We start from the raw sequence: 18,447 nt of genomic DNA on the forward strand, positions 1-18,447 counted from the left end.
ATATGGCTTCTTCTTTGCATGATACAGCTGTAACTTACATTTGTGGATTCTACAGTGAACCATGTTCAAAGACAGTGATTTCTGGAAGTGTTCCTGAGCCCATGATGATGTCAAGTAAGGAATGACACATGTTGTTAATGCAGGGCTGCCTGAGGGCTCGAAGTTCATGCGCTTCCAGTTTTGACCTTAGGCCTTGTACCGTGCGCACAGAGATTCCTCCTGATTCTCTGGATCTTTTGTTGATATTGTAGATGGTGGGATCTTCGCAAGTCTTACCAATTTTAGGTTGAGGAAAATTGTTCTCAAATTGTTCCACAATTCTTTGACACATTTTTTCGCGGATTGGTGAAGCTCTGACCATCCTACATTTGAGAGGCTCTGCCTCGCCAGTCATGTTGCTGACCTGTTGCCAGTTAACCTAATTAGTTTTCAAATGCTCCTCCGTTTGTTTTTGATTTGTAGCAATTACCCTTCCAGACTTTTGTTGCCCCTCTTCCAGCTTTTTTGAGATGTGTTGCCATCAGATTCAAAATTAGGTAATATTTTCCATTAAATGGTTAAATGTCTCAGTTTCAACATCTGATATAGTGTTTATGTTCTATTGTCAATAAAATATGCTTTGATGACATTTGCAAATCATTGCATTCTGTTTTCATTTAAATTTTACCCATCCTCCCAACTTTTTCGAATTGGGTTTATAGTAGTGAAATCTAAAATGCTTTACAATGTTACAATACATCTCATTTAATCATTCATACATTCGCTTATATGTGAATAAGTGTGAAGGCCTGACCTACCAGAGTAACTTCGGGGTTAGTTTATTGCCCTAAGAACTTGTGGAAGACAGGTCTACCAACTGAGCTACAGCTGCTCCTTTCGGTGAATTGAAACCTCTCAAGGAATCTTAATTTTTATAAAGCATTTAAAACTAAAAGAATCTTGACTGAGGTTACATTTACTAGCTTTTACCTTGGCTTTGAACTTAATTTCAGCTTATTTAAAGTATTCATCAGGACTCCTGCAGTGAGCTTTGGTATTTAGCCATCTTTATAACAAATGAGCAAACACCATCTGCTGACAGGGGTTTGAAAGCACTATTTTTAACTTTTCAACAATTCATGAAAAATGGATTAGAGATGCAACACAAATTTGGAAACAGAAATTAAAACAAGAATAACCGTAAAATACTTTGAAGAATAATTGCTACCATTTATGAAAACAAAAAGCCTTAAATGCTACAGAACAGTATGTTTCAGTATGTAATATGGTCAGTCATAATGAAAAATATAAAAATAGAATTTTAGTCAATTGGTTGAGCCATACCTAATATTTACAAAAAACTGTTGGAACATAACCTTTAATTACTTAGATTTCGATTCATTTAAAACTTTTTAACTTAATTCTTGTGATATTTCTGGAGATGAGGTTGATGGAAGCCTTGCAGAAAACAATAGGTTCCATGCACCTTTTTATTGGGAATCATAAAATACTGTTTATTGCAACAACAACATACAGGACAGTATTTTTCCTTATTTTAAATGAGGTAAAGGCCTTTTTAGGGATAAATCTTAGGCCTGTAGCATTGTTTTCTAGGTTCTGCAATTTGGTACAAAGCATTTTTTTAAATCTGGCAAATAGACACATTTTACCTGGAACTATGTGCTTGTATATTTAATAATAATTGGTGTATTATTTCATTAATGTGATTAGATATCCTAGGTTGTAATGCCACAGATTTGGGAAGAACATAGAACAGAAAAATTATACAGGCTCTGTGTTCCAGAGGGATTTAGAGGGGACACAAATTATAAGCATGCCCGACGTTTACTGCAATGCTGGTGGTTCCAATTGTTTTAAAAGCCAAAATATTCTACAATAAACAATCATCTAGGATAACAAGAGCAATATACTGTATGGTGTGCACCAACTCTGCAACAGCACTGAAAAAATTTTGTATAGAGTTGGTTTTTGTAAACCAGAAAGGAGAGCTTTACAACTACTAAGTCTGCTCTCCTTATCTCTCTTAAAAAAATTTCTGAGGCAGACTTCAAATATTTAATTCAAATTTTAAAAGGCTCAAAGGTTACTAGCTTGGGGCTTGACATTTTGTGGCAGAGGTTTTTTTAATGTCCACTGCCCCATGTGTGAGCCATAATCTGATGGATGGATGCAGATGGAATATCCTTTTTTTATTTTAGATTTTTCTGGGCCACACTGGCACAAACAGCAATCTTCAGCGTTTCACTCCTGGCTCTCCTGTCTCACTGTCTTTCCAGTGCTGTCTACCTGGTGCGACACAGAGAGACACGTCAGCGTTTTGCCATGAAGAAGATCAACAAGCAGAATCTGATCTTGAGGAACCAGATCGAGCAGGCATTTGTGGAGCGAGACATCCTCACCTTCGCAGAGAACCCCTTTGTCGTCTCCATGTTCTGCTCCTTTGAAACGCGGCGACACTTGTGCATGGTCATGGAATACGTTGAGGGTAAGAGTGCCGGGTCTGGTTTTGTTGGCACACTGCCCAAAGACTTTAAACTGGGGTTGGACTGAGGTTAAACAAGATGTTTGCTCTGAGTGGCTAAGTAAGTTGGTCTTTTCCTCATATGTTTGGCTATCCTTTCTTTGTATCAGGTGTCTAAAGAAAATGCTAGATCAGGTTTCTATCCGGTTTCTAAACTAACAAGTATACTTTTCCACCTTTTCTCCCTGGCTTCTGTTTTCTGACTATCCATAAAAGGTTCTTAACCAGATCAAGACATAAAGTAGTTACTTTCCTTAAAATGTAGGCCCTAACCTCTCCAGTCCTCCTGTAACTACCTTTTGCTTTTAGTAATGATGATGTTAGTTCAATCCTTTCAACATTTTCACTTCATTAATTGTTCGTTCGGTTACAGCTAAACACCTGAATGGCAAACGATGCTCACTCCTTGTTAACCTCTGCTGTTAAATCATATAGACAGATTCAGGAAAATGAAAATAATATGCTGCTGTGTAATCACTCACTTATGTATTCATTAGGGCAGATGAGCATCTTACAGGGTCAGTATATTGACTGAAGGGCAGCTCAGGACAGTTTTGTGACTGTGGCTGCAGCAGTTCTAGTGTTTTGTGTTGGTGCACAGACACTTAAGAATGAAGGGTAGTGATGAGTGAGTGACTTGTGTTTGATGAAAAAACATAAAAAATGTGTTTTAAAAAAGGTTTACCCATTTAGATTCTAAGGTTAATCCTAAAAACCCTATAGGCATCAGAAATGTTTGTCTGAATATTTTTTATATAACACATCTGTGAAAGTTGGTTTCTTGAAAATGTATAAACCACTCGTACGTTAGCCTGTCTGTGTTTGTAGGCGGTGACTGTGCCACTTTGTTGAAGAACATTGGAGCTTTGCCCGTGGAGCTTGCAAGGATGTACTTTGCAGAGACTGTTTTAGCCCTGGAGTACCTGCACAACTATGGCATTGTCCATAGAGATCTTAAACCTGACAAGTGAGTGTCTAAAGCAGCAGTGATCAGTGTTTAAGTCTGTATTTTAGCATTTTACAATTTTTGTATTGGTTTAATTATTTACTATTGTTGTTCACAGTCTTTTGCTCATATTGTTTGCAGCTTTGTCCAACAAAAAACTGAGTATCACTACAGTGACCCCACTATGACAGGAAACAAAACCAGTTAGCAACTACAGTAGCGAAACATAAACATAATGGAGCATTTAGCAGCTAAAGAGAAAAAAAATACCTTAGGAGCTGGTGGAGACCCATACAGAGCTAAAAAGAGAGAAACTTGGCCTTACCTAATCACCTGTCAGAAACAAAACTGTAAATGAATCATAATGTTGATCTGTGCCAGCCATTTCTGGCTGTCCACCCTTTGTATATCAACGAGGGTAGGCAAAATAATAGAAACACTGTGTATAACACAGTACAGTTCAACTAGCATCTAAAATGATCACAGCTGAATCAACCCCTCCCATCACTTTAATGGTAGGACTGTTGTATTTGACTGCTTAGGTCTTAGCTGGGCGTACCTAATAAACTGACAACTAAATGTAGAAGGGAAACACTGAGTTTCAAGGTTGCTTGAATAACCGTAATTGACCACATATTCCACTGATTGTATTCCCATATGCGAAAATTTTACTACAATCCATCCTGCTCTTTCTCGCACTTGAATCTCAAGAAATGTAAAAACTTTTCTGATAGGAATTTGCTTTGATGTCTTCTCCTTGACTTAGATTTTTTCTTGCCTTGTGCCTCACTTGTAAGTCGCTTTGGATAAAAGAATCTGCTAAATGACTAAATGCAAATATTAAATGCATCTTTTCTCTCTCTATATAGTCTCCTGATCACATCCATGGGTCACATCAAGCTGACAGACTTTGGCCTGTCAAAGATGGGTTTAATGAGCCTCACAACCAATCTGTATGAGGGACACATTGAGAAAGATGCCAGAGAGTTCTTAGACAAGCAGGTATGGCACCTGTTACATAGAACCCACTCGATGTTAAGTTTGAATAGCAGTAATGTATTACCAGATTATAAAAGGCAAAATGCTGCTGACATACATTTTAATTAAGAACTGTATGAATGGTGTTTGTGCAATGCAGATTCACTGAAATTCTAATACAGGATGTGTGGTGTCTGAACAGACAACTGCTATTCACAACATCTTTTCGTCTCCAGCCAGGCGTGCCAACCTGCCAAATCATCTGCAAAATCAATAATCTCAAAATGAAGACATGTCTTTCCAGAGCTGCCCGTGCAATTTGCATTATTGAATCATTAATGCTGTCATCTCCATCGCCAGATTAGCCTGTGTGTCCTCTTGCTCCTCTGTGTAGTGTAGAAGCAGGCATCTATTTGTCTGCCAGTAATCAACTCACATTTGTAAATGAGACAGACCAGAGCTTCGCTTTTCATATTTCTAGCGGAGAATCTGATTAGTGGAGTATGTCTCATTCTGTCAATAATAATGTCTCTCTTGTCCAAGACAGCCACTTAGACACAGACAGACATTAATTTTACATTCGGTTTCAGTTCTTCTGAACAGTATATGTTTATTATAATTACAATGAAGCCTTGTACACAACTTTTACAAAGAAAGAATATAAAGTAGCAGCATGACCAAATCAGAAAACACATATATTTTGTGGAATTTAATTTAATTTGAGTAATTTAGCTTTTCTAATATTTTCTAAAGATTTTGAAATAAGACTTGTTTTCTCAGCCCCGTTCTGGGGTTTTTGTTTCTTATTTAATCATTAGCAACCTAGAGAAAGACAGGAAAAAAGGTCAGGGACACACAACAAAGATCCCCTGGCCGGGAATCAAGCTGTGGACATAGCTGTATGCCTCTCAACTATTAGGTTACTGTGCGACTTTCTTTTATGCATTTTTAATGCTTTAAACTTTACAAACAATCAACAATTACCTTTTATTATATTGGAGATCTAAATAGTACAATGCATACAATGGTGGAACATTTAACATTATGACATTGTAATATGGACAAGGTGGATTAGGAGTTAATATATTTATCCTTGTGTACATAGTTAAGTTTGACCCACATTTCTTAACCTGTCTTTCCTTTTTTTGCCCTTACCTCACCTTCTCTGTATCTCTCAGGTATGTGGTACTCCAGAGTACATCGCTCCAGAGGTGATTCTCCGTCAGGGATATGGGAAGCCAGTGGATTGGTGGGCCATGGGCATCATCCTGTACGAGTTCCTGGTGGGGTGTGTTCCTTTCTTTGGAGACACTCCCGAGGAGCTGTTTGGACAGGTCATCACAGGTGAGGAAATAGTTACATTACTATATATTTTGATGCTGTCCGCATGTTTTTAACAAACCTAAAAAAGTTTTCTTTTATCATACATGTGTCATAGTAATTCTAACAAGATATTAACACTACCACAATTTATAAACTAAAATATAAAATATATAAAACTATGAAATATAAAAATAAAAGGCTGTTAAACATCTCAAGCTTAAGATGTAATTTGAGTTTTTAGAACGTTAGATTTTAGCTTCTGCTCCAGATAGTGTACATCCATCCATGTTTGATGCTTTATTTGCCCAGGTAAAACGTAAATTATTAAGGGCAATTTTGCAGCAGTCTGGACTATTCTAGGATTTGCGCTGTTGAAAAGCAGGCACATTCATTCCTCTTGCACCTTCTCTCTGTGGTCTCTGATAGACGATATAGTTTGGCCAGATGGTGATGACGCCTTGCCTGCAGATGCCCAGTCTCTCATATCTGCTCTGCTACAAACCAACCCTCTTGTGAGGTTGGGTACAGGTAAAAACCAGCATTTGCAATGCTTCCTTGCAGTATGTTGAAAAACTAATGGTTATGAAATAAACCATTATTCTACAAATGTGACATTAGCGATTAGCCTTAATTTTTCTGTGTTGTTGCATGAAGCCAACAGGTTGTATTGTTTATGCTCCTGCCACCAGGTGGAGCATATGAGGTGAAGCAGCACTCGTTCTTCACTGAGCTGGACTGGAACAGTTTGCTAAGACAGAAAGCAGAGTTCATCCCTCACCTAGAGTCAGAGGAGGACACCAGCTACTTTGATAGTATGTATATCTGGATTTACGTACAGCAGTTACATCAATATCAGATTTATGGGTTGTACAATATTTTTCCGTACATCATGCCAGAAAAAGAAATGCACATTTTATATTGACCTGACAACTATGTCCTCTCCTCTCTCTCTGTCAATCCCTCCCCTGCCAGCCCGTTCAGATCGTTATCACCACATTAATACATACGAGGAGGATGACACCAATGAGGATGAGCCAGTGGAAATCAGGCAGTTTTCCTCCTGCTCTCCTCGTTTCAGCAAGGTCTAACTTTTTCTCTCCAGCATTTTTTCCTCCTTCATCTGCCTCATACTTGCTGCTATTTATTGTGCATTCCACATTTTTTCCCATTGTGTCAGTTTGTTATAAATAGTGGTATTGGTGGTTTAGTGGTCGAATTCTTGTCTGCCACGTGGGAGACCCAGGTTCAATTCCCAGCATATAAAAGACTCAGAACTAGAAATGAGTGCAGCTTACCTGCCTGTTTGCTGTAAGGTGTAGGTCCTGAGCCAAGATAATATGGGAAAGAGGGGCATGCAGTATCAATGTCACCAAATTTGGCGACGCCTGAAGGGGTCAAATCAATTATAATCAGGTCATACTGTACAGAGAGAAGCACCTGGAGGTGAGACTCAGGTCTCAAGCCTGGGGTTCTGGCTCTAACTGGGCTGCTGTACTGTTTGCTTCCTCATGTCTCCAGTTTATATTTTTAGCCAACCAGAGGCCACACAGCTTTTAATGCTGAGGCTTCACCCAAATTTTATTCTCTCTCTAATGTCTGCAGATGTGTCTTAAGTGACCTCAACAATCTTTCATGCTTATTTTTATACTTCCACTGTTTCCAAATCCCCTTTGGTACTGATCTGTAACTCTGTTTCTCAGTGTGTGAGTGTGGTCTTTCCATCACACTTTTCCTGTCAAGTGGGATTTTCTCACGTTAAGCTGGCTTTTCCCCCTCTCCCCACCTCTATTTTCACTTTTCTTCTCTCTCCCTCACTCTGTCTTTCTGCCTGCATAACTTTCTGTATTGCTTCTGGTCCAAGTGTTTGGGTTGCATTCATGAGAAGGACACATTTAGTACATTACAGGTATCTCAATGGGGGCCCTATTTCAGCTAAATCTAAGGTGTTTTTAAAATTACTGTACAGTTGATTGCTGTTGAGCAGTTGTGTTTTAGCAAGCGGGTGAACATATATCTGTGCTGAAGGCACCTAATATAAATCAAACAATAAGGTTTTAAATACTAAATTTTTTAAAGCAACCTAGCACACTGTAATATTGATTGAGAGACCTCAGGAGATTCAGCATGTTTGGCTTGTAATGTGTATGTAAACACTAAAGTCAACAATTATGCTCATTATTCTTTCTTCAGCCTCCTATAACAGAGGGCATGTTTTAATGTGTGAGCTCATTTAGTGTCACCTCCTGAAACCTTACCTTTGTCTTGACTTATTTAGTATCTTTGTGGCTGGAAGCTATGTCCAAGCCCTGGTTTTAATTCACAGTAGGTGAGGATAGTTTATTTGCCAAACTAAAATATAGAATCAACATAATTAATTGGCTCCTTTGTGCAGGTGAGATTATAAAACCCCACAGTGTTTATAACAAGTAATCTCACTTCAGAACATGAAAAGAAAAAGGAAACAAACATCACATGACCAATCAGCAGGAGCTTAGTTATTTTTGTTGTTAAATGAAATCATAGCATTCATATGTTTAATAAATGAAATAAAGTAAGACATTGACTCTGGCTAACATTGTTTTGGTTTTCTCTAGAGAAAACAGCCAGGTCTTCAGTTAATACTTGTTTCCATGGTGCGCTGCTTCTCTTAACATAGCTTGTCTTGTTGTCCTCCCCCACACAGCTTAGCTTCCTGTGTTACTCTGCACATAATGAGAGCTTTACAGTGGATCTTGTGTGCACATCTTTGAAGATGTGTCAGGGCACATACGCATGCACAAGAAAAGTGTGTATGATATGTTGTTTTTCAGTGCAAGGGGTCACAATTCGTGTGTCCTTTTGGAGTCACATGCATAATGCTGGAAGTTGGTTTATTATCCTGTGAATGCACAAAGAAGCAAATGGAATATACCAAAACTGAGACTGTTAGGTAGCTTTGGCTGGGAGTATGTTTAGATTGTACACAAGGATATTTAACCAAGGTTTAAACCATCTTTGAGGTTTATATGTCCATTGCAACTATGATTTATTAAACTGTAGAGACAAATATTTGGATATGGATGAAGCACCTTTGCACCTGTCAAAATTATCCGCTCTCTGAGTAAATTTAATTTTGTTCAAGATTACACAGGTACACAGTTGATACAAGCTTGACACTGCCACTGATAAGTATTATGCATTCTTGTGAAAAGGACTAATAATGATGTGGACTATAAAAGCAAACATGGAAACAAGTATTTAGGAACTGAAACTGTTAATAGTCTATATATTGTGCCAGTATAGGTATTTTGACTATTTAATGCTGAAATGTATACAAAAATAAAATTATTTAAAATGAACTTGTAAGAGTTTAAAGGGTGTAATTAATATACTATTAAACTAAACCTCTAAAGGACACCTGAGCAGTAGATATAATTATAGTATAGGTATAATTATGTCAGACTGCTCTTTTCCAGATTTATTACTAACTACTACAAAACCATATAATTGTGACTGCAGGTGTACAGCAGCATGGAGCATCTGTCCCAGCTGGAGCAGAAAGCCACATCCTGTGTGTGCCGTCGGGAGCACAAAGGACCTCGAGAGGACAAGGTGACTAAGAGAGAGAGCCTGGGCAACTTCAGCATGAGGGACAAGAGCTGGAGGACTGGATCACCTGAGATGTGAGTAAATGAGTTTTTGAATGCACTGTATATGGCAGATTGAGTTGGGGTATTCGTTCAGAAGGTGGTTCCCTTAAGGTTTTTCTTTATCTTTCAGCAGCCTGACTCTCACATCTCCCACTGCACCTAGATAACTGCTTTCTGTCTCACAGCCACCAGTTTTGACACTTGTTGTATAAAAAGAGCTTTGTGCGAGAGTTCACACTCACTATGAGTCAACAACAGGCAGAAGATCCCACCTCTCCAAAGTTTGAAAACCAGAAGAATGAAAATGTTTCACTGGTTCATATGTTTCAGAAAATCGCTGTGTCTGATGCCTCAGTGTTTTCATGTTATTATGAATAATGCAAATGTTACTACTTGTTTCCACTCTAACCCATTGCAATATTTATTTTTCCAGTTAAGTTACAGAAAAGAATAAATACTAGTAATTTACCACTAAGGTAGGGAAAATGTAATGTGATTTATTCTATTTTTCCCCGTAATACTGTTCACTTATTACTCTACTGTTCACAGTATTTTTTATTCTTCAAGACCTGTTTTAATCTGATAGTAAATATTTTTATTGATTGATATTAAAATGAGCTCTCTTTAAGTTTCTAGCTCACCAAATTAAAATTTTACTTTTGTCCCTTTATCTAGTAATGCAGCAGCTTTAAAAGATGGAACCTGGAGAGTCCAGACCACATATTATTAATTGATACTTTTCTGATTGAGAGCATAGAGATTATCATTAGTTATCTTAACTTAATTTCAACCCAATCTTTAGGAAGCATAGGACAGATATTCTCTCAGATAACTCTTTGCATTAATGCATAAAATAAATGCATTTGTTCATACCTTCTGCATTAGACATGGGGAAGGTGCCTTATCATTTACTACAGTATAAATTAACAATTTCCTGCTTCCATATCAAGTATGACTAAGCTGTGTCATCTCTGCAGGAATCTCTATAATTTCTTCTTGGCTTCAGCTCATTGCAGATTTAATTACATAAATTATTTTATAACACCGTCTGTCTTATCTTCTCATCCATGTCAGTCATTTCATATCTTGTGTGATTCTGAAGGTGGCAAATTCAGTCAGTTGGTTCAACAATTGGGCTGTGATTAAAATATCTCAGCAAATATTAGAGGGACCGACATGAAATGTGGTTCAGAGCTTCATGCAACACTCCGGATAATCTCTTTACTCCTCTAACATCTAATGCAATCCTTAGGTGAAAAGTTGGATTTGTCTGATGCTATAGTGAAAAACCTGCAAAACAAGTAACATTACCATCAGTCTCAGCTGTACTGTACCTTACGTTTAGTGCTAATCAGCATCTCCAGAAAGGACATAGTTTGCGTCACCATACAGTATGTTACTGTTTTTTTCTCTTCCAGGAAGCGCTTGTCATGCTCAGAGTCCCTCTATGTGGAGGGAGATGCAAGCCCTCCCCTTGGTGCTCGGCGACGCTTCTCAGCACTGATGGATACACATCGTTTTGCCTCACCCCTAGAGGGTGAGCCAGACTTCCTTTCCCGACAGGTGCCCATCAAGGTTCGTGGAACTTCACTGGATGGGACCAATGTTCCCTCACCAACCTTGTTGGAGCAAAGGACCAGTCTGAAGGAGATCAATGGAATAGGTGGGTTGTAGCCGAAGGTCTCATTGGTATTGAGGGCAGAGGAGAGGATATAGACAATGAGAAAGCAACGGAGAAAGTAAAAACTAATACAGCAGAAAGTGAAAGCAAGGGGGTTAAATGTGTAGGAGGTGAAAAACAGGTTTTAGTACCTTATTAGATGGCTACTGCTGAGTTGGTGGGCCGCTGGACATTTTTTACCATTGCTATTTTCACCTCTGAATGGTGTTTTGAACAGTAATTTCCACATGAAACTGTATCCTCACAGATAGGTCACCTAGACCTGGAGAAACCCCCAGTGTTACCACAATCACCACGTTATCTCCAGGTACAGCAGCAGCTAGTCGTGATGTGATGACTCCTCTGTACGACCCCTTGGGGCCCCGAGCCACCAATGATCTGGTCCTCCGTAGAGCACGTCACCAGCAGTTGTCAGGTGATGGAGAAAAACGCAATTCAAGACCTGGCAACAAAGTCATCAAGTCCGCCTCAGCCACAGCCTTGTCTGTCATTATACCATCAGGTGAGAGGAACAAGGAGAGAGTAGAGTAAAATCGTTTAGGAGACCAATATTTCAGTACATTAATACATTATTTTACTTCTACCTTTTACCAGTGGAGCAGCATGGTGGGTTCTCTCCATTGGCCAGCCCCATGTCACCTCACTCTTTCTCCTCTAACCCCTCATCCCGCGACTCTTCGCCCAGCAGAGACTTCTTCCCAGCAGTCAGCGTGCTGCGCTCTCCCATTACCATCCATCGCTCTGGAAAGAAGTACGGCTTCACCCTCAGGGCCATCCGGGTCTACATTGGAGACAGTGATATTTACAGTGTGCATCACATTGTTTGGGTAAGACGTGCTTACTGAAGCTGAATTCAGTGACTTCACATAAATAGTACTGGCTTTTAAACTCCAGGTAGCATTAACAGACATCAGATAATTCAAAAAACAGTTTAAAGATAATAAGATTATCAAACATGTTATTTCTCTTCCTGTTACAGTTGTTTTATATTAATACACGTACAGTATACTGTTATTATTCCAGTTGTATCTGCTAATCTGACACACAAAGTGGAAAGGTAACCATCTGTGCTAATACTATAATGTGGGTATTTTTTGTACATTGGCAGCATGTGGAGGACGGTGGCCCCGCGCAGGAAGCTGGTTTGTGTGCCGGTGACCTTATCACTCATGTTAACGGGGAACCTGTCCACGGTCTGGTGCACACTGAAGTGGTAGAGCTCATCCTCAAGGTGAGATGACAGTGTTTTTTCGCACTTGTACTGTACATCGGTAAAATCAGTATTTCTACATGTTAATTATTTCTGTAAAAACAGGGCTAGTAGTTGTCTATTGTTCATTCAAAGGACATGTCATATGTAAATAAAGTGCTTGCAGCATGTAAAAATGTTTCAGCACGTCAAAATGTTTCTTTATCATTATTCTAGAATGTTGTCATTAATGGCAATGTAAAGAACAGTAAACAACCAAAATGATTGTAATTTAAAATCCTTGATCTATGCAGAGTGGTAACAAAGTGACAGTGACAACTACACCTTTTGAGAACACCTCCATCAAAGTAGGTCCTGCCCGCAAGGCCAGCTACAAGTGCAAGATGGCTCGACGAAAAAAGAGAACCATGGGCAAAGACAGCCAGGACAGGTAGGAGCTTACACCCCTGCACCACTGCTAAGTCTTAGCTTATCTCATGTTTCAGTAACACAAAGTTCTATGACGGTATTGGGTAGTGCAAAAATCCTACTTCAGAGTCTGTGGATTTTGCATGTTTTAGGCCATTCATTTAATAATTATAACACATAATAAAATATATGCATATACATAACAGCACTGATGCAGCCATATTGTAGCTCTGAAAAATTATCAGCAGCAATGTAAAATGTAAAGTATTAGATTTGCAGCTTGTGTTGGAAAACCTCTAAAACCACCAGTATTAGTCTTAAAAATCAAGCTAATTTACAGATGAATGTTGAATGTTGAAGGTGAACATTTTAAACCTTCCTCTCCCATCCTCTCTTTTTATTCTCTGACCTCCAGTAAGAAGCGTAGCTCCTTGTTCCGTAAGATCACAAAGCAGTCCAATCTGCTGCACACCAGCCGCAGCCTGTCCTCTTTAAATCGCTCTTTGTCATCCAGTGAGAGTCTTCCTGGCTCCCCAACTCACAGCCTGTCTGCCCGATCGCCGACCCAGGGCTACCGCTCCAACCCTGAGCCCTCATATCTGGGTAAACTAGCTAAACCTGCACTTGTACCTACAGGTTTTTGTATAGAGATGCTCTAAGATCAGCTCACAACAACATATTATGAAATGTTGTAGACAATAGAATGGAGAGTTATCTAAATTTACCTCTGAAAGAGACTAAGAAGTGTAACAAATTTCACTTTTAAATCAAATTCTTGTCTGCCTTTTCTGTGTGTTTCAATTGATCTTTTCTGCACTGTTTGGTCCTATAGGTGCCTCCTCCCAGAGCAGCTCTCCAGCTTCTAGCACTCCAAACTCTCCAGCTCCTTCCCAACACATGAGGCCCAGCTCCTTGCATGGTCTCTCACCTAAACTGCACCGCCAGTATCGCTCTGCTCGTTGCAAATCTGCAGGTAACATCCCCTTATCCCCGCTGGCACACACACCTTCACCTACCCAGTCTTCACCTCCACCTATGCCAGGACACACCGTGGGGAGCTCCAACACCACCCAGTCCTTCCCTGTCAAGCTCCACTCCTCCCCACCTGTGGTGCGGCCCAGACCCAAGAGTGCAGAGCCCCCTCGATCACCTCTTCTCAAAAGGGTGCAATCAGCAGAGAAGTTGGGCTCACCTTTGACCCAGTCTAGTTCTACCGGAGGGCTAGGAGGTCCACTGAGGAAACACAGTCTGGAGGTGCAGCACTCCGAGTACCATAAGGACGCCTTCCTCTGCGAGCTTGGGCTCCAGAGCCTGCTAGAGACCGAGGGGGAAAATTTGCCTAATCCTCCTCCTCTGCCCTCATCTTCATCCACAACATCACCAGAGACTGGTATGCTGAAGCCTGTGAGGAGACTAGGGAGACAGGAATCACCACTCAGCAGGGAATCACTACTTACTGGGAGGGAGAGGGAGAGAGGAAGGGAGAGGGACAAGGACAGAGAGACAGAGACTGTTATGAATAGAGTTGGAGCAACAGTGTCCCAGTCATCTGTAACAAGAAAACCTCACACAGGGGAACTTCCCTTGAACCCACAGAGCTCGAGGTTGAGTGTAGAAATTAGTAAAGATACAAATCCTAGCATCCCTATCAAAAAAACAGGAAGTCATCAGGCACCTGAAAAGATCTCCCAGTGTCAGGCAGACCTAACTCCAAAACAGCTGGATCCCAAGGCGGTAAAGTGTGTGTTATCTAATAGTAAAGATACCCAGGAGCTGTTAGGAGGCAGAAATGAACCAAAGCAAGAAGACAACAAGAGCAGATCTGGTTTACCTGGTGCTGGTTTCAGTAAGAGCTCTACCTCTACTCCAGATAAATCCATCAGCATCAATGGGACAGTTACAGCAAGTCCTCTGAGTATGAACAAAACCTTTAAACTATCAGGTATGACTGACAGCTCAAGAAAGACTGGAGCTGAGTGCAGTGACTTGAGGACTCCAGACCTTGGCTCCAAAAGCCCCAAACTTCCAGCTCGGGTCCTCGCTCCCGTTGTCCCCCCACATGGGCAGCCACTCACTTTGGGCAAGGTGAGGCAGGGACTTGGGCCTGTCAACTGCTACCGGGGAACCCTGGACTGGGAGGACAAATGTCGCCTTGAGGTTGTGGAGGAACATTCACCTTCCCCTTCTCCCTCCCCTACCACCGTCACCCCATCCCTCTGCGGACCTTCCCTCTGTAAGTCACGGCCTGTCTCCCCTGGTGAAAAGACGAGCTTTGTCAGCCAGCTGACCACTGTGGCTAAAAACGTCCTTGGACCAATCAAGCTCGGCTCCCAGGAGGGGGCCAGGAACAAAGACCAGCAGACAAAAGCGATGGATGAGAAGCAGGGAAGCACAGGGGGGAAGGCTGACACTCCTGGTGGAGGTCGAGTGGTTGTTGGGGCTGCAGTGGTGATCCAAAGTCCATCAGGTTCAGCACTAGAGAAGACTGGAAGAGGTAGCAGCCCACCAAAAATGTGACCCATCAGGTCTCTAAGTGGTACTTTAGTAAAAAAAAAAAGAAAAAAGAAAAAAGATGCCTTTTTTTGAAAGAACAATGCAACATAAGTAAAGCACTTAAAACAATGTACATTCCAGTTTCAGAGTATATAAAAGGTTATTTATTGATTCCAATCACTTGACTGATTCTAACGTATTCCAGGAGTAAAAAAAAACTACTGTAAAGGTGCATTAGCTGTTGATTTTCTATTATAAATTATTTATTAACAATTAATGTAATGTGGAACACTTTACCAGATGTATATGTGTGTGGGTCTATGTGAACGCATGTCATAAGGTATGTACTGTACATGTAATAGGTACAAGAGGGTTAAAAGTGCTTTACTGATCAAAACATGCTGAATACTGTGAATACCAAATCCAGTCACTATATTTTGTCTTTCAGTCAGCCCTTTCTTCTGTCACTGCCTGTCAAACAACACAGTGGAACAGTGGAATAAACAGTCAAATTGTTATATTTTTATCAACCAATACAAATGGCATAGTATCAGGTTGGCTACAATGGGTAACCAACAAGATGATTAAGCTCATTACTTCTTCATCCACCAGATTATTTTCTTTGTTGGTGTGCAAAGTCAGACAAAGCAAAAGTAAAAACTCAGTCAGTGAACGTCAGAATCAGCACAGTCAAGCTCTCTCTGTCACCAAGGCACTGTGTGTGTGTGTGTGTGTGTGTGAGTGTGATCCACCTTGGGCCCATTTTTGGTGGTTTGAGGTTGTGTCCTGCTGCAGAGGAAAGTGGGGCTGACAGAGCTCAGACTTGGTGCTTATCTCCCCCTTGCAGGAGGGCCACCACAGCCCACACATGCACAACCAAACACACACATATTTGCAGTATGCATGTTGCCAGAGGTAACACTGTCAGCAGCTCATTTTCATGCATTTAAATCCACATCCCTCTGGTCCATGAATTGGACCATGTGTGTGGACTACTACTGGAAATAAACACAGCAGCAAGGAACGGGTTTGCTGAATGTGCTACTGATTTATTACCAAATCACATAGACACAGTGATAATTACTGATGTGGACACGGTATGTAAAACTATTTAAGCATATATACGTTGAACCCATGTGTTGTTTTGAGCCACAACAGTAAAGGTAGGCAGTCATAGATGTAGCATAGTTCAACGTATCAGTGAAAGGGCTCAATCACCAAGGTAGGGTTTGTGGGTATGGACCGGGTAATGTAAAACACAGATAATATTAGGTCAAATCAGAATGACTGTGTTCTTAGTTTTTACATGTAAGGTAGTTAAGAATGATAAATGTATTGCTCATATCTTGCTATGTAACGTACTAACTAAGCTGTTTTGAATGAGTAATCTCAGCAAGAGTGCAGAGAAGGGCAAAATGTTCACATGACAGAAACAACTTCTATTCTTCTCCCACTGATCTTAATCATCTCCTGATTGTTCATATCTCAGTAGCTATTTGGTGTACATAATCTTATGCAACTCATTTACATCTGTATTCTCTGCAGTCTCTAAACAGCTACTAGTTTGTTTACAGTGTGGACCTAGGTAGAAAGTAGAGATTAAGTGATGTAATCCAGATTTCCTTTGATGCAATGTTAAATTATTACATTCTGTAACTAATTTGATTAGATGTTTGACTCTGACTCTAAGCAAATCTAAACTGGAGCAGCCAGCAACAGCACATGTAAACCCATCTAGGCAGAAGATTAAAGACTGGAATGTATTTTTGAGACCAGACTTTTCCAACGAGGTTTCGCACAAGTGCTTCTGTTCTTGCATCAGTTTAGTCTTGCTCTCAGCTGTTTTGTGCTGATAATTTTTGTACATTTGTGCTAGAAACAATTGTTAATTATTTGACATGAGTTGGCAGCTGGAAGTTGCTAGAGGCTGCTGTATGCACAATTACAAAGTGGGAAGCTGATTTTAGTGTTTTAGTCAGTATACATTTTTCAAAAAGCAACCATTAATATGAAACTCATTGGTCAGTGAATATTTTATGTGCTATGAATGGATTGTAGTACATTTAAATTTATGAGAGTTATTCGGTTACCAACCCATTCTTGAATCTAATGATTTTATATCTCCCAATAAAAAGTTAAGTGCCCTACACGCATTAACCACATTTTCATGAAGCAGTGAATCACTGCCCCCCAGTGGTTCAATATGTCCACTGTTGGGACTGTTTACCTAAAGCTTTTTATTAAAAATCTGTTGGCGTGAGAGTTTTTTTTAATGAAGCCAAAACCAATGATTTGAAGAATGGGTGTTGTTAACGATAGGGTTACTGAATACGCATTTATGTTTTTAATGACAAAATATTTGCAGTAATTATGAAATGAACACTTGAAACATGACTTTATTTATTTTATGTTGTTTTGTATGTGACTGTTAAATCTTCTGGAACAAGAATTAACATTTTTAAATATACAGTCTTATATATTGTAGGGAGGAGTTATTTAATATCTTAATGTAACTAAAGGCATCATCTGATATCACCTGAATAAAAAAAACAATTTAGTCCTATACAACTATTCTGCCCATTTGCAGGACTTTTCCCAATCAATGGTATCTATACCAGTGTTACATGTCTGAGGTTTTCTTTTTGTGACCTGCAGAGAGAGTAGTCTAAATGCACTTTATTTGAAAATATCTTAAGTTGCTGTTATTGTTTGTAAGTTGCTTTGAAGAAAATGCATAACTACTATATACATATAAGGATTCTACAATAAACACATAAGTCAAAGTATATATAACATTCCACATTTCTCTGTTCACTAAAAATGCATTTATTTGTACCATTGGGGCATTTTTGTTTGTGATAGACGTGATTCAAATGCAGACACCTGAAGTGCAGTAAAATAAAATTTTGCCATTTGTTCCAAAGTTTTCTGTCCTTATGTTTTTAATTTAATTGAAAGCATTGGATGATACATCAAGGATATACTGTTAAGCTCTTTAAATACATGAATTCCTAAAGTAAGCATACAATTTAACCAACCATTTTCACAGCACACATTTTGACATTTTTTAACAAACCTGGAACATACCTTTTCCTAAATTGAGCAATCAGTTTTACCTGTTGTGAAAAATGTATTTTGGTTTGAAGATTTTAGTTAGCAACATAGAGTTTGAGAACAACTAGCTTTTAAATTATTAAATAAATATTGTTTAATTTAATTAAAAGTAAAGAATGCTATTTGACAGTAAACCTAGACAAA

The 18,447-nt window shown here is 39.5% G+C and overlaps 1 protein-coding gene across 4 annotated transcripts in view; it reads left to right on the forward strand.

Moving 5' to 3' along the window:
* The window catches only part of mast1a (microtubule associated serine/threonine kinase 1a), a 64,692-nt gene extending 46,586 nt beyond the window's left edge, over positions 1–18,106 (forward strand). For 3 of the 4 annotated variants that reach the window (XM_067498918.1, XM_067498919.1, XM_067498920.1), the window contains 15 exons: positions 2,277–2,485; positions 3,350–3,488; positions 4,337–4,469; positions 5,624–5,789; positions 6,195–6,296; positions 6,458–6,580; positions 6,741–6,850; positions 9,267–9,430; positions 10,816–11,060; positions 11,326–11,580; positions 11,673–11,905; positions 12,187–12,309; positions 12,582–12,718; positions 13,112–13,299; positions 13,529–18,106. In XM_067498918.1, coding sequence (XP_067355019.1) covers positions 2,277–2,485; positions 3,350–3,488; positions 4,337–4,469; positions 5,624–5,789; positions 6,195–6,296; positions 6,458–6,580; positions 6,741–6,850; positions 9,267–9,430; positions 10,816–11,060; positions 11,326–11,580; positions 11,673–11,905; positions 12,187–12,309; positions 12,582–12,718; positions 13,112–13,299; positions 13,529–15,213 — 4,012 coding nt within the window. In that variant the 3' untranslated portion in view covers positions 15,214–18,106. The remainder of the gene's footprint in view (positions 1–2,276; positions 2,486–3,349; positions 3,489–4,336; positions 4,470–5,623; positions 5,790–6,194; positions 6,297–6,457; positions 6,581–6,740; positions 6,851–9,266; positions 9,431–10,815; positions 11,061–11,325; positions 11,581–11,672; positions 11,906–12,186; positions 12,310–12,581; positions 12,719–13,111; positions 13,300–13,528) is intronic. The other variant, XM_067498921.1, reaches the window with a different exon arrangement.
* Positions 18,107–18,447: the final 341 nt, after the last annotated feature.

This window comes from Channa argus, chromosome 3 (assembly GCF_033026475.1).
Source record: "Channa argus isolate prfri chromosome 3, Channa argus male v1.0, whole genome shotgun sequence".
In the NCBI taxonomy this organism is placed as follows: domain Eukaryota; kingdom Metazoa; phylum Chordata; class Actinopteri; order Anabantiformes; family Channidae; genus Channa; species Channa argus.